The 13214-nt window shown below is 42.8% G+C and overlaps 1 protein-coding gene across 2 annotated transcripts in view; it reads left to right on the top strand.

The window, feature by feature from the left end:
- The window catches only part of kansl3 (KAT8 regulatory NSL complex subunit 3), an 84993-nt gene that overhangs the window by 31169 nt on the left and 40610 nt on the right, over nucleotides 1-13214 (top strand). Inside the window, exons 13-14 of one of the 2 annotated variants that reach the window (XM_080217230.1) lie at nucleotides 6531-6732; nucleotides 8309-8386. In XM_080217230.1, coding sequence (XP_080073356.1) covers nucleotides 6531-6732; nucleotides 8309-8386 — 280 coding nt within the window. The remainder of the gene's footprint in view (nucleotides 1-6530; nucleotides 6733-8308; nucleotides 8387-13214) is intronic. The other variant, XM_080217231.1, reaches the window with a different exon arrangement.

The following is a 13214-nucleotide window of genomic DNA, read 5'->3' as shown; positions in this document are numbered from 1 at the left end:
GTAGACATGCAGGGTAGGATAGGTGTAGGGCGATGCGGCGGCGCGGGCTCGTTGGGCCGAAGGGCCTGTTTCCCGTGCTGGGTTGTTCTTTGTTCTTTGTTCTTTGAAACCAAGCATGCTGAATGCCTTCTTCACCACCTGTGACTCCACTTTCAAGGAGCTATGAACGTGTACACTGAGACGTCTCTGTTCTGTAACTGTCCCCAGTCACCTGCCATTAACTGAGTAAGTCATGCCCTGGTTCAGTCTGCCAAAATGCATCACCTTGCATTTATTTAATCTTTCTTGGTGCTCAGCAGAAATTTATTCCGATGGTTAAAAAGGACAGTAGGAAGAGAGGTAATAAGCCGTGGATAACGAAGGAGGTGAAGGAAAGTGTTAAATTAAAAGCGGAGGAATTTAGAGTAGCTAAGAGTAGTGGGCGAGAAGAGGATTGGGAAAGGTTTAAATGTCAACAAAGATTGACAAAGAAGTTGATAAAGGAGGGTAGGAGAAGCTATGAGGCTGGGCTAGCACTTAATATAAAAAAGGATAGCAAGAGTTTTTATAAATATATAAAAAGGAAGAGGCTGGCTAGGGTGAACGTTGGTCCTTTAGAGGATGAGAAAGGGGAGCTAGTGGTAGGGGATGGGGATATGGCTAAGGTCTTGAATAACTTTTTTGTTTCTGTCTTCACGGAGGAGGACGTGAATAATTTGCCGGGTGTTAGCGATGGAAAGGTGGTAGGAATGGAGGGTCTTAATGACATTACTGTTACTAGAGAGGTGGTGCTCGACAGACTGGAGGGGCTGATTGTGGACAAGTCCCCAGGACCGGATGGAATGCATCCGAGGGTTCTGAAAGAAATGGCGGAGGTGATAGTGGATGCCTTGGTGGTTATTTTCCAGACGTCGCTGGATTCCGGGGAAGTGCCGGAAGATTGGAAAACGGCTAATGTTACGCCGTTGTTTAAAAAGGGTGCCAGGCAAAAGGCGGGGAATTATAGGCCGGTTAGTTTAACGTCTGTGGTAGGTAAAATGTTAGAATCCGTCATTAAGCAGGAAATAGCGAGGCATCTTGAAGGGAATTGCTTGATAGGGCGGACGCAACACGGTTTCATTAAAGGGAAGTCGTGTCTGACAAATTTACTGGAGTTCTATGAGGATGTGTCTAGGGCAGTGGATAGAGGAGAGCCGGTGGATGTGGTCTTTCTGGATTTTCAGAAGGCGTTTGACAAGGTACCTCACAAGAGGTTATTGCAGAAGGTCAGGGGACATGGAGTTGGGGGTAGGGTGTTAGCGTGGATAGAGGATTGGTTGTCAAATAGGAGGCAGAGAGTGGGGGTCAATGGGTGCTATTCGGATTGGCGGTTGGTGACTAGTGGGGTGCCCCAGGGGTCGGTGCTGGGGCCTCAGCTATTTACCATTTACATAGATGATCTGGAGGAGGGAACCGAGTGCAGGGTGTCGAAATTTGCTGATGACACCAAGATTGGGGGAAAGGCAAATTGTGCGGAGGGTGTGGAGAGTCTGCAGAAGGATCTAGATAGGCTGGGCGAATGGGCCAGGAAATGGCAAATGGAATTTAATGTTGGCAAGTGTGAGGTGGTCCACTTTGGTAGGAATAATGGTAGGAAGGATTATTACTTACGTGGCGAAAAACTGCAGCAGGTGACGGTGCAGAGGGACCTCGGGGTCCTTGTGCATGAGTCGCAAAAACCCAGCTTGCAGGTGCAGCAGGTGGTCAGGAAGGCGAATGGGATGCTGGCCTTCATAGCGAGGGGGATTGAATGTAAAAGTAGGGAGGTCTTGCTGCAGCTGTATAGGGCATTGGTGAGGCCACAGCTGGAGTACTGTGTGCAGTTTTGGGCGCCGCACCTGCGCAAGGATATTTTGGCCCTGGAGGGAGTGCAGAGGAGGTTTACTAGGCTGATACCGGAGTTGAGGGGATTGAGCTATGAGGAGAGGCTGAATAAACTAGGCTTGTACTCGTTAGAGTTTAGAAGAATGAGGGGAGATCTCATTGAGACGTATAAGATGATGAATGGGATGGATAGGATAGAGGTGGAGAGACTCTTCCTGCTCAAAAAAGACAGTAGGACTAGGGGGCACAGCCTCAAGATAAAGGGGAGGCGGTTTAGAACGGAGTTGAGGAGGAACTTCTTCACTCAAAGGGTGGTGAATCTCTGGAATTCTCTGCCCGTTGAAGTGGTGGAGGCTGCCTCACTAAATATTTTTAAGAAGCGGGTTGATGGGTTCTTGATAAGAGAGGGGATTAAGGGTTATGGGGAGAGGGCGGGAAAGTGGAACTGAGCCACAACAGATCAGCCATGATCTTATTGAATGGCGGGGCAGGCTCGAAGGGCTAGATGGCCTACTCCTGCTCCTATTTCTTATGTTCTTATTTCTTATTAAACTCCATCTGCTATTCATCAGCTCACTGGCCCAATTGATCAAGATCCTGTTGCAATCGGAGATAACTTGCTTCACTGTCCTCCATGCCACCAACCTTGGTGTCATCTGCAAACTTATTATCTATGCCTCCTATATTCTAATCCAACTTGAAACCTCTGGAGGCTCTCGAATCCTTGGAGCAATTGGTGGGGGCGGGTGGTGTTACTGGTATTGCCAAAACCAGAGCCCCCAATTTCTCTCTCTCTCTCTCTCTCTCTCTCTCTCTCTCTCTCTCTCTCTCTCTCTCTCCTCCCCCCCCCCCCCAGCAATGTGTTTCATTAAAAGCTGGATTTGTCCCAGAACAGAAACTCAAAACATTTCATTCTTTTGCCAACACTACTTCAACTTGTCTATATACAACAGCTTTAACTTAATAAAACAACCTAAGATGTTTCACAGGAGCACTACAAATCACAATTTGACCCTCAGACTTAAGACCAAAGGTTTAGTCCAAGAGAAAGTATTTAAAGAGTTTTAAAGGTGAGGTAGAGAGGTGTAGGAAGAGAATTTCCCAAGCTTGGAATCTAGGTTGACCATTTCCTCCCACAGTCCAGTGCTCATCACTGTGCCACCATGCCATGTTGCTCTTAACATTGACCACTCCGTTCCTGGATTTTACCTTTTTGGTTTCTTTTGCTTACTGCACCTGACTTCCCTTCCCTTCCTTACACCCAGTTTCACAGTCCCATCTTATCGTAGAATCCCGACAGTGCAGAAGAGGCCATTTGGTCCATTGAGTCTGCAGCGACTCTCGACAACTCAGACTAGCTGCAGCTCAGTATTATTTTCAATAGCAACCTCAGCCAGAATTTAACTTCCCAGTGGTGATATCATACCCAAGAAACCCAATTATTTGTCCCCTTTCCAGTATTAGGTTGGTTTCACTTTGGATTTAATGGGGAAGTCGCATTATCATGACAATGTCATGGGACTAGTTATCTGAAGGGCCAGGCTAATGCTCTGGGACCGTGGGTCAACTCACAGCACAGCAGTTGGTGGAATTTAAATTCAATAATCAATTTGGAATTCAAAGTTTCAGACAACTATCATTGTTGCACAAATCCTTAAGGAAAGGAATATCCTTAAGGAAAGGAAATCTGTTGTCCTTATCTGGCCCGGCCAGCATTTGACTTGGGATTCACAGCAATTGGTTGAACCTTAACTGCTCTCTGAAATGGCCTAGAAGGCCAATCAATCCAAGGGCAATAAGGGATGGACAACAAGTACAGGGCCCACATGCCACGAAAGAAGAAAAACAATTGCAAAACATAACTCCAGGCTTTTTCAAGGTATAAGATTCATGACACCATCTGCTCATTGATCACCCGTGTATTTGCTGTCCTGCATTGGCTTCCAGTTCTATGACACCTTCATTGTAAAATTGAACCACTCCATTAATCCCATGACTTATTCTTTCCTGTCTCTGTAACCGCCACCGCCCCCGACATCTCTCCGAGATCTTTGCACTCTTCCAATTCTGGCATTCTGCACATTATCAAATGTCATCACTCCATCAGTGGTGGCCATGCCTTCAGCTGCCCAGGCCTGAAGCTCCAGAATTCTCTTCTAGAATTTTTCCCCCGTCTTTAAGATACTCCCGAAAATCTGACTCTTTCATAGAATCAGAGCATCCCTACAGTGCAGAAGGAGGCTGTTTGGCCTATCGAGCCTGCACCGATAACAATCCCACCTCGGAACTGTTTACCCTGATAAACCCTGACACTAGGGTCAATTTAGCATGGCCAATCAACCTAACCCGCACATTTTTGGATTGTGGGAGGAAACCTATGTAGACACGGGAAGAATGTGCAAACTCCACACAGAGGGACCCAAGCTGGGAATCGAACCCAGGTCCCTGGCACTGTAAGGCAGCAGTGCTAACCACTGTGCCACCGTGCCGTCTTGTAATGAACCTTCAGTGAAGGTTTTTGGAAACTCCTTCAGTGCAAGCTGTTGTTTTTCTGTGGAAACTCAACACTGGCTCATAGGGTAACCCTCTCACCTCTGGAACAGCTGTTATGAGTTCAAGAACATTTGAAGAGACTTAAATGCATAATCCAGCTGATGCAGATTTCAGTCATGATGAAGTGTGTTTTGGTGGGGTGTGGATGATACTGAGGAAGCTCCACAGTGTCAGGGGGTAGGTGCCGAGGGAACCCTGCACTATCAGAGTGAGGAGAACATGCACTAAAACCTTAAGGCCATTTTCTTTGGGTTTAAACAAAGGCATGAAGACAGAGTTAGCTCAAGTGGACTAGAAAAATAGTTTGAAAGATATACTGGGAGTTAAAAAGTCACATATTTAAGGGGATATTTCATTATACTTTCTATTGAGAAAGTAAAAAAAGCAAGTATGAGAGAAAGTTAGCCTATAATAAAACAGGTAGAAAGAGTTTCTCCAAGTACTGAAATAGGAAATGAGTAACAGAACCGAGTTTTGGTACTCTGGAAAGAGAATCTGGGGAATTGATAATGAAGGCAAGAAAATGGCAGAGGCGTTGAACAGGTATTCTGTGACTGTCCTCACTGGAAAACTTCTCAAACATGCTTGAAAACAAAGGGATGAACAGGAGGAGGTAAAAATAATCTCAATCATGCAGGAAAAGTCCCCAAGACCTGATGGTCTGCATCCTTCGATCTTAAAAGACGGTATGCAGTGGGAAATGCTTTGGTTACAATCTTGCAAAAATCCTTACATTCTGGAAGGGTCCCAGTGGATTGGAAAAGAGTTAACGTTTTTATTCAAGGAAGGAGGGAGATAGAAAACTACAAGACACTTCGCATAATATCCGTCAGGAAAATTTCCAGAATCCATTATTCAAGAGGTTATGGCAGGATATTTAGAAAATCATAATTTGATCAGGCATTGTCAGAATCAGTGTGGGTTTGGGGAAGAGAAGTTGTACTCAACAAATGGTTTAGTTGAAGGCACCAAATCTATTGTAGCTAATAATGTGCCAATGAAACCAAGATGGATAAGAATGTAAGTGGTCTGCAAAGGGATATGGTTAATGATTGGGCAAAAGAAGTATCTGATGAATGAGCATTTGGGAAAATGTGGATTTGTCCACTGTATTAGGGAGAATAGAAAAGCAACATCCTATTTAAATGGAGAGGGATTGCAGAACCCTGAGTTGTAGAGGGACCTGGGTGTCCTGGTACATGAAACACTAAAAAGTTAGTCTGCAGGAGTAGCAAGCAAGTGATTAGAAAGGCAAATGGAATGTTGGCATTTGTTGCAAAGAGAGGGGAATGTACAAGGAGGATATTGATGAGACCACACCTTGAATACTTCTGTACAATTTTGGTCTTTATTTGGAAAAAATATATGATTATGTTAAAAGCAGTTCAGAGATGGCTCACTTAACTCATTGCTGGGATAAACGGTTTATCTTACGAAGAAAGGTTGAGCAAGTTGGACTTAAATCTATTGGAGTTGAGAAGAGTGACAGGCGATTTTGATGGGATTAACGTGCAGGAGGATGTTTCCACTTGTGAGAGACTAAAATTGAAATGAGTCAAAATTGCTTCTCTCAGAAGATTGTTAGTCCGTGTGATTCTCTTCCCCAAAAAGGAATAGAGGCTGGGTCATTGAATTTATTCAAAATAGAGTTAGCTACACTTCTAATAGACAACGGAGTCGAGGGTCATGAAGGGCAGGTGGAGTTGAGACGACAAGCATGTCAGCCATATTGAGTCTGATTGATGAAGTCGGCTCAAAGGGATGAACGACCTACTCGTGTGTTCCTAGAACTCAGAAAGAAGTAAGTCATCTTCAACAGCCTAATAAAGTTAAGCATGGTATCACGTTGAAAGAAAGTGCACACACTATTGCAAAGCTGAGTGGTAGACCAGCAGATTGGGAAAATGTGACCCAGAGAGTTTGGAGTGGTCGAGTCATTTTTGAATATGTTCAAGGCTGAGAAAGATATTTGGACTCTTGGAGAGTTGATAGTTATGAGGAAGAGGCAGGAAAGCAGAGCTGATGTCAGAATCAGATTGTTGTGACCTGAGTGAATGGTAGAGCGGTTTTGCAGACCATGTAACCGGCTGTCCCTTCAATTTCATGTGTTCTGATGTTCCATCTGTCTTTCACAGGGCACATCGAGTGTGTCGAGCAGCCCAAATTCCAGCCCAAAGACCAAGTGTTCAACCTTGTCACCCGCCCAGAAGGCCAGCCTGATCACAGCCACTGCTACTGCTGCCAGCCAGTCGCCCAACCTCTCTGCCCAGTTCACCCAGATTCTCAAGCAGCACATGCAGCGGACTGGCACAGTGCTGACCCAGAAACAAGCTCAAGGTAACAGAGCAGTTAAGGGCACGGATTGTAATGATTAGATCAACGGTTATTTGGTGAGATTCTGAGGGGTTATTGGAGTGGTGCGCAATCAGCTGCAGCTTTGAGGGTTAGAACTAAATTTTGGCACTGTGCATGAAGTATGTTCCAGCAAAGCCTATCCACACTGTGTCACAGTGTATCTCGCCACATCGTGAGCTGTTTCCCTGTCCCTGCTCTCGGCACCCGTGCCACCTACTGTGTTCCTGCAGTGTCTGCTCTTTACAGTGTTAGTTGGGTGTCTTGAACTTCACCAGTGCTGAATCTTCAGAGGATTCATTTTGAATGGACAGAATGTGCTTAGGCTTTGGCTTTGGCTTTACTTTTGATATATTAACTCAGTTGAGATGCTGTTAATCCCATGGATATTTTGGTGCTGAGAACTTTTTCATGCGGCAATTGTGACCTCAGATGACAGTGGAAGTAGCCTTGATGATAACTTTCCAAAGAACAGTGATTAATTGGATAGCACAAGGAAAGAGTTCACGCAGGCATGACGGTCTGAGTGGCCGCCTAATATAAGGATGTATAGAGCAGCAATAGACCCATTCAGCAAAACCGTGCCTGATATAAGATCTTAACCCTACCCTCTCTCATAATTCCCAGTTCCCTTAATTCCCCTCATGTCTGAATATTTATCAGCCTCCGTCTTGAAAATGCTCAGGTTTTTGGGTTTCAAGAATTCCAGAGTCCCAACCCTTCGAGTGAAGATATTTCCCCCCCCAGTCTTTGTCCTAAATGGCCCACTCCATATCCTGCAAATATGGCCCCTTGTCCTCCACTTTACAGCTCTGGGAAATAGCTGAGCACTTGATCACCTGAAGAATTTTGTATGTTTCAGTAAGAGAACCTCTGATTCTTCTAAATTCCACAGAATATAACCACAGTCTCCTGAATCTCTCTTGTCCAAGTTCCACATCCTGGGAATTGCTCTTGTGCGCCCCTTCCAAGGCAAGTGTATCTTTCCTTGGGTACGGGAGGCAATATGGTACGCCAGGTGTGGTCTTGCCTAACTCTTATATAATTGCAGTAAGACTTATTCACTCTTATACTCCAGTTTCTTTGTAATAATTATCAACTTATGATTTGCATTCCAAATTGTTTGCTGTAACTGCATGTTAATTCTGTGTGATTCAGGAATGAGGACCTTTCTAAATATAAATTTCTCAGTTGCGTACCATTTGAAAGAAATTGCAATTTTCTATTTTTTCAGTCAACGTGGATAACTTCACATTCCCCCACATTGTGTTCCATCTGCTGTATTGTTGACCACTCTGTTTTTATGTTGTCTGTGTACCTTTGCAGCTTCCTTGTATTGTTATTTCTGCTTATTTTTCCATCTAACTTTACTGCACCATTCTGTAATTCTTTGAGTTCTACACAAGTCACTGAGCAGCAAGGCTAAACCAGATCGGGAAAGTCCACTATTTGTGGAGCCTAAGTTGAACTTAGAATGAAAGAATCACTGTGCATTTCTGACACTCTAGCAAGTGGAACCGGAGATCTTGTGATTTGCTAATTGTGCTATGATTGATTCCAGCTCAGTTTGCTGCTTTTCTGAAACAAAACATGCTGGTGAGGAAGAATTTGAATCCAGCCAGCTCATCTTGTGTCTTTGGTAAGTCTGTCTGTCTCTCGGGCATCCTAGCTCAAATCAAGACTTGACACACTGACACTGAGCCCCATGCTTCAGTATCATGTTGTGTGACTGCGCATTTGGTTCCATCCACACTGGTTGCTTGTTTCTCGAGCTGGAATTCATGTGATTTTCAGTGCAGCAGAAACTGAAAGTAAGTTCAGGGAGGGACTTACTGGATTTAACTGACGATGTCAGTTTTCAGATGCATGCGGATAAACCCAACTCCAAGCTCATCACCATTTCTCTCGACCCCTGCACTCTCTCTCACTTGTTACCCTGCCATTTCTCTGATTAGTACTGGATGAAATGTCACTCAGCTCCAATTTTGGAGGTCCAAAGCCATCTATACCCCTCTCCCAAGCAGCAAGGTTACTGATTACATGTATCCTTGGTGATTTATCTTTTCACTTGCTGCATTCTCCAACCATGAGTGTGCCAGCACATTCACCTTTATGACCTACTGCCTTTCAAACCGGAAAATAAAAAGGACAAATGACCCAATTGGATAATGCTTGACTATCAGCCAAGCAGCGTTTTTACTTACAATGTTTTAATACCTGGCAAAGAAAAATGTTAGAAGAAAATGGGAGGGAAATCTTTTTTCATGCCCTTATGATATTTCTTTAGGGTTGCATACAGCAGTGACCTGAGATTGATTGTCAGTGCTTGGAGATTGCAAGCTAATCCTGGAGGGTTGGTTACCCGACCTCGAAAGTATCTGAGGCTGATCTGGACTGTTCTAGATCATAGTTTCATACTTGTCTACATATCATTACCTGATTCCACTTCTGCCTCTTTTATCTGCTACTGTAACCCCCATCCATGTCTTTGTTTGATGTCAGCTTGACTGTTCCAATTCATGGCAGACCAGCAGCCAATGTTTGACCTCTGACCTCAGGACATCTAAAATTCTGTTATCAGTATCTGAACTTGCACCAAATCTCATTCACCTATCACCCCTGTATGAACCTGACAGTTCGTTGCTCACACTTCAAAAACTTTTTCACTTTCGCCATGACCTCACCCCTCTCTATTGGAGAGTCCAAGTGTGGCAACGGGTGGTGGTGGTGGGGGGTGGGGTGGTTAACAGTAATAATAAAATTGTCACCTTCAGCCTTAAAACCCTACGAGCCATTTGCAATCCACTATTAAAAGCAAATTACGGCAGATGCTGGAATCTGAAACCAAAAGAGAAAATGCTGGAAAATCTCAGCAGATCTGGCAGCACCTGTCAGAAGAAAAAAACAGCTGATGTTTAGATGACTCTTTGTCAAAGCTAAAAGGCATAGAAAGTGGGAGATATTTAGAGATAATCGGTTTTTAGATAGTCCGAGATAAGCTGTGACAGACCTCTGATTTCAGTTTCCCTGCTGTTTGGCCATTCACATCTTTTATTTTCTCTATGGGCTGCCATGAGCAGCCTTTCCCCTGGTTTCTGTGGCTATGACTCATCTTTCATTCCCTCCCCCTGCAGTATAAATATCTCCCACTTTCTATGCCTTTTCGCTTTGACAAAGGGTCATCGGACTCGAAACATCAGCTCGTTTCTCATAGATGCTGCCAGACCTGCTGAGATTTTTCAGCATTTTCTCTTTTGGTTGCAATCCTCTAATTCTGGCTTCTGTAACCCAGATTTTAATCACTCACCTGCTTATTTAACCTCTGTAATTACCTTCCTGCACCAACATAATCTTGTGTCTCTACTTCTCTGTCCACTTTTAAGATGTTCCCTTAAGTATCCTTTTTGTTCATCTGTCTTTGTGCCTAATGTGCCTTGAAGTCGGTTCTATAATACTTGCATATAGTGCCTTGAGACTTTTTATTACATTAAAGGCACGATATATATACAAATTGTTGTTCCCATTTTAAAAACATCATGGAGAAAATAATCGGACTTAAGCTGAACAAATTTTCAAGAGCAGAGGCTCCTACTCTAGAGTATTAGAAAAAGTGACAAAACTTCACAAGTCTTGGCCATGATTTAATTCTGGATTCAGGGCTTGTACCTTGGCATCGGAAAATCGAAAGTGACGCTACTGGCATTCAGAGGGAGGTATCAACTTGGTAACTTGACTTGAATGTCACAGTTGTTACAGCACGATGATAATTGGAGTCCATTGTTGTCAGTACAGAACTTGTGTAGTCTCAAAGTGGAATTTAGTTTTTAAATTAAGCTTAAACTTTAAAAACTGTAAAAGAAGCTACAAAGTCGTCAACACTTGACAGAAACTGGCTGTGGCAGTTCTCAATCCATTGCTTGAATAGGGCTGACCAGAAATTTGGCTGAGTTCTGGTAACCTAGCTCTGATTGACAAACAGGTATAAAAGTAGACAGCATTTGCTGATGCAAAGTGTGCAAGTTAGAGATTTATAGCAATTATGAATTTGCCACAGTTTCTTACGCATTTAATAACAGCTGAATTATTGTGCAGTCATTCCAGACACAGAAGAAAGCCAATTGGGTCTATGCTAGTTCTCTGCCAAGTAACTTAGTCAGTCCCGTTCCCCAACTGTAAACCTCAGTGTTGCAAACTTATCTCTCACAAATGTCCATTCAATTGGCTTTTGAAATTATTAATCATCTCCACTTGCACCACTCTTTCAGGTGGTGGGATCCAGATCATCATCACAATGTTCTTCTTCACATGCTGCGTGTATCTCTGCCCAAAATCTTAAATCTGTATCATGATTCTTTATATGAAGAGCTAATCTTTGGAAATTAACTGGATGAAAAAAATAGAAAAAAAGGATTTTTTTTAAACAAAGGGAATGACTAAATGCTGTTATTCTGAGCAATTTGAGTATGCTATATACACAACGCAATTCCTCTGAGTGATTTGTGTATGCTGTGTACACAATGCAATTCCTCTGGACGATTTGTGTATGCTGTATACACAACACATTTCCTCTGAGCAATTTGTGTATGCCGTATACACAACACATTGCCTTTGAGCGATTTGTGCATGCTCTAGACACAAAACAAAACCTCTGAATGATTTTTGTATACTGTGTACACAACGTAATTCCTCTGAGCGATTTGAGTATGCTCTATACACAATGCATTTCCTCTGAGTGATCTGTGTATGCTGTATATACAATGCAATTCCTCTGAACGATTCGTGGATGCTGTATACACATTTTCTTTGAGCAATTTGTGTATGCTGTATACACAACACAATTCTTCAGTGATTTTATGTATGTTCTATACACAACACAATTCCTCTGAGTGATTTTGTGTATGCTGTATACACAACACAATTCCTCTGAATGATTTGAGTATGCGATATACACAAAGCAATTCCTCAGTGATTTGTGTGTGCTGCATACACAACTCAATTCCTCTGAGAGTTTTGTGTGTGCTGTACATACAACGCAATTCCTCTGAACGATTTGTGTATGCTGTATACACAACACATTTCTTCTGAACGATTAGTGTATGCTGTATACACAACACATTTCGTCTTAACGATTTGTGTATGCTCTATACACATTTCCTTTGAGTGATTTGTGTACGCTGTAAACACAATGCAATTCCTCTGAGTGATTTGAGTACATGATAGACAAAACGCAATTCCTCTAAGTGATTTGTGTATGCGATGTACACAGAGCAAATCCTATGAGTGACTTGAGTGTGCAATATACAAAACACAATTCCTCTGAGTGATTTGTGTATGCTGTATACACAATGCAATTCCTCTGAGTGATTTGAGTATGCGATGCACAAAACGCATTTCCTCTGAGTGATCTGTGTATGCTGTATATACAACGCAATTCCTCTGAATGATTGATGTATACTGTATACACAGCACATTTCCTCAGAGCAATTTATGTGTGCTGTATACACAACACAATTCTTCGGTGATTTTGTGTGTGCTCTATACATAACACGATTCCTCTGAGTGATTTTTTGTGTGCTGTATACACAACACAATCCCTCTGAATGATTTGAGTATGCGATATGCACAGGGCAAATCCTCAGCGATTTGTGTTTGCTAAAGATACAGTGCAATTCCTATGAATGATTTGTGTATGCTGTATACGCAACTCATTTCCTCTGAGTGATTTGTGTATGCTGTATACACAACGCAGTTCCTCTGACTGATTTGAATATGCGACATACACAACGTAATTCCTCTGAGCGATTTGTGTATGCTGTATACACAATGCAATTCCGCTGAGCGACTTGTGTATGTGTTTACACAACGCAATTCCTCTGAGCGATTTGTGTATGTGTTTACACAATGCAATTCCTCTGAGCGACTTGTGTATGTGTTTACACAACGCAATTCCCCTGAGCGATTTGTGTATGTGTTTACACAACGCAATTCCTCTGAGTGATTTGTGTATATGTTTACACAACGCAATTCCTCTGAGTGAGTTGTGTATGCTATATACACAACACATTTCTCTGAGTGATTTGTGTATGTGATATACACTAAGCAAATCCTATGAGTAATTTGAGTATGCAATAGACAAAATACAATTCCTCTGAGTGATTTGTGTATGCTGTTGATGCAATGCAATTGCCTGAGTGATTTGTGTATACACAACGCAATTCCTTTGAGTGATTTTTGTGTGCTGCATACAAAACGCAATTCCTCTGAGTGATTTTGTGTATGCTGTATACAGAACACAATCATAACTTGCAAGCACAGCAAGCAATTTGGAAAGCAAATGGTCTGTTGATGTTTATATAATGGACTTGGAGTATAACAGTAAGGAAATCTTGTTACATTTACAGAGTTTTGGTGAGACCACAGTTTTGGTCTCTGTACAGAAGGAATGCTGCGCTTCCTTAGGCAGGCTA

Source organism: Carcharhinus amblyrhynchos, chromosome 34 (assembly GCF_965287045.1).
Source record: "Carcharhinus amblyrhynchos chromosome 34, sCarAmb.v2.hapA, whole genome shotgun sequence".
NCBI classification, from domain to species: Eukaryota; Metazoa; Chordata; class Chondrichthyes; order Carcharhiniformes; family Carcharhinidae; genus Carcharhinus; species Carcharhinus amblyrhynchos.
This window is presented reverse-complemented; position numbering and strand designations above follow the sequence as displayed.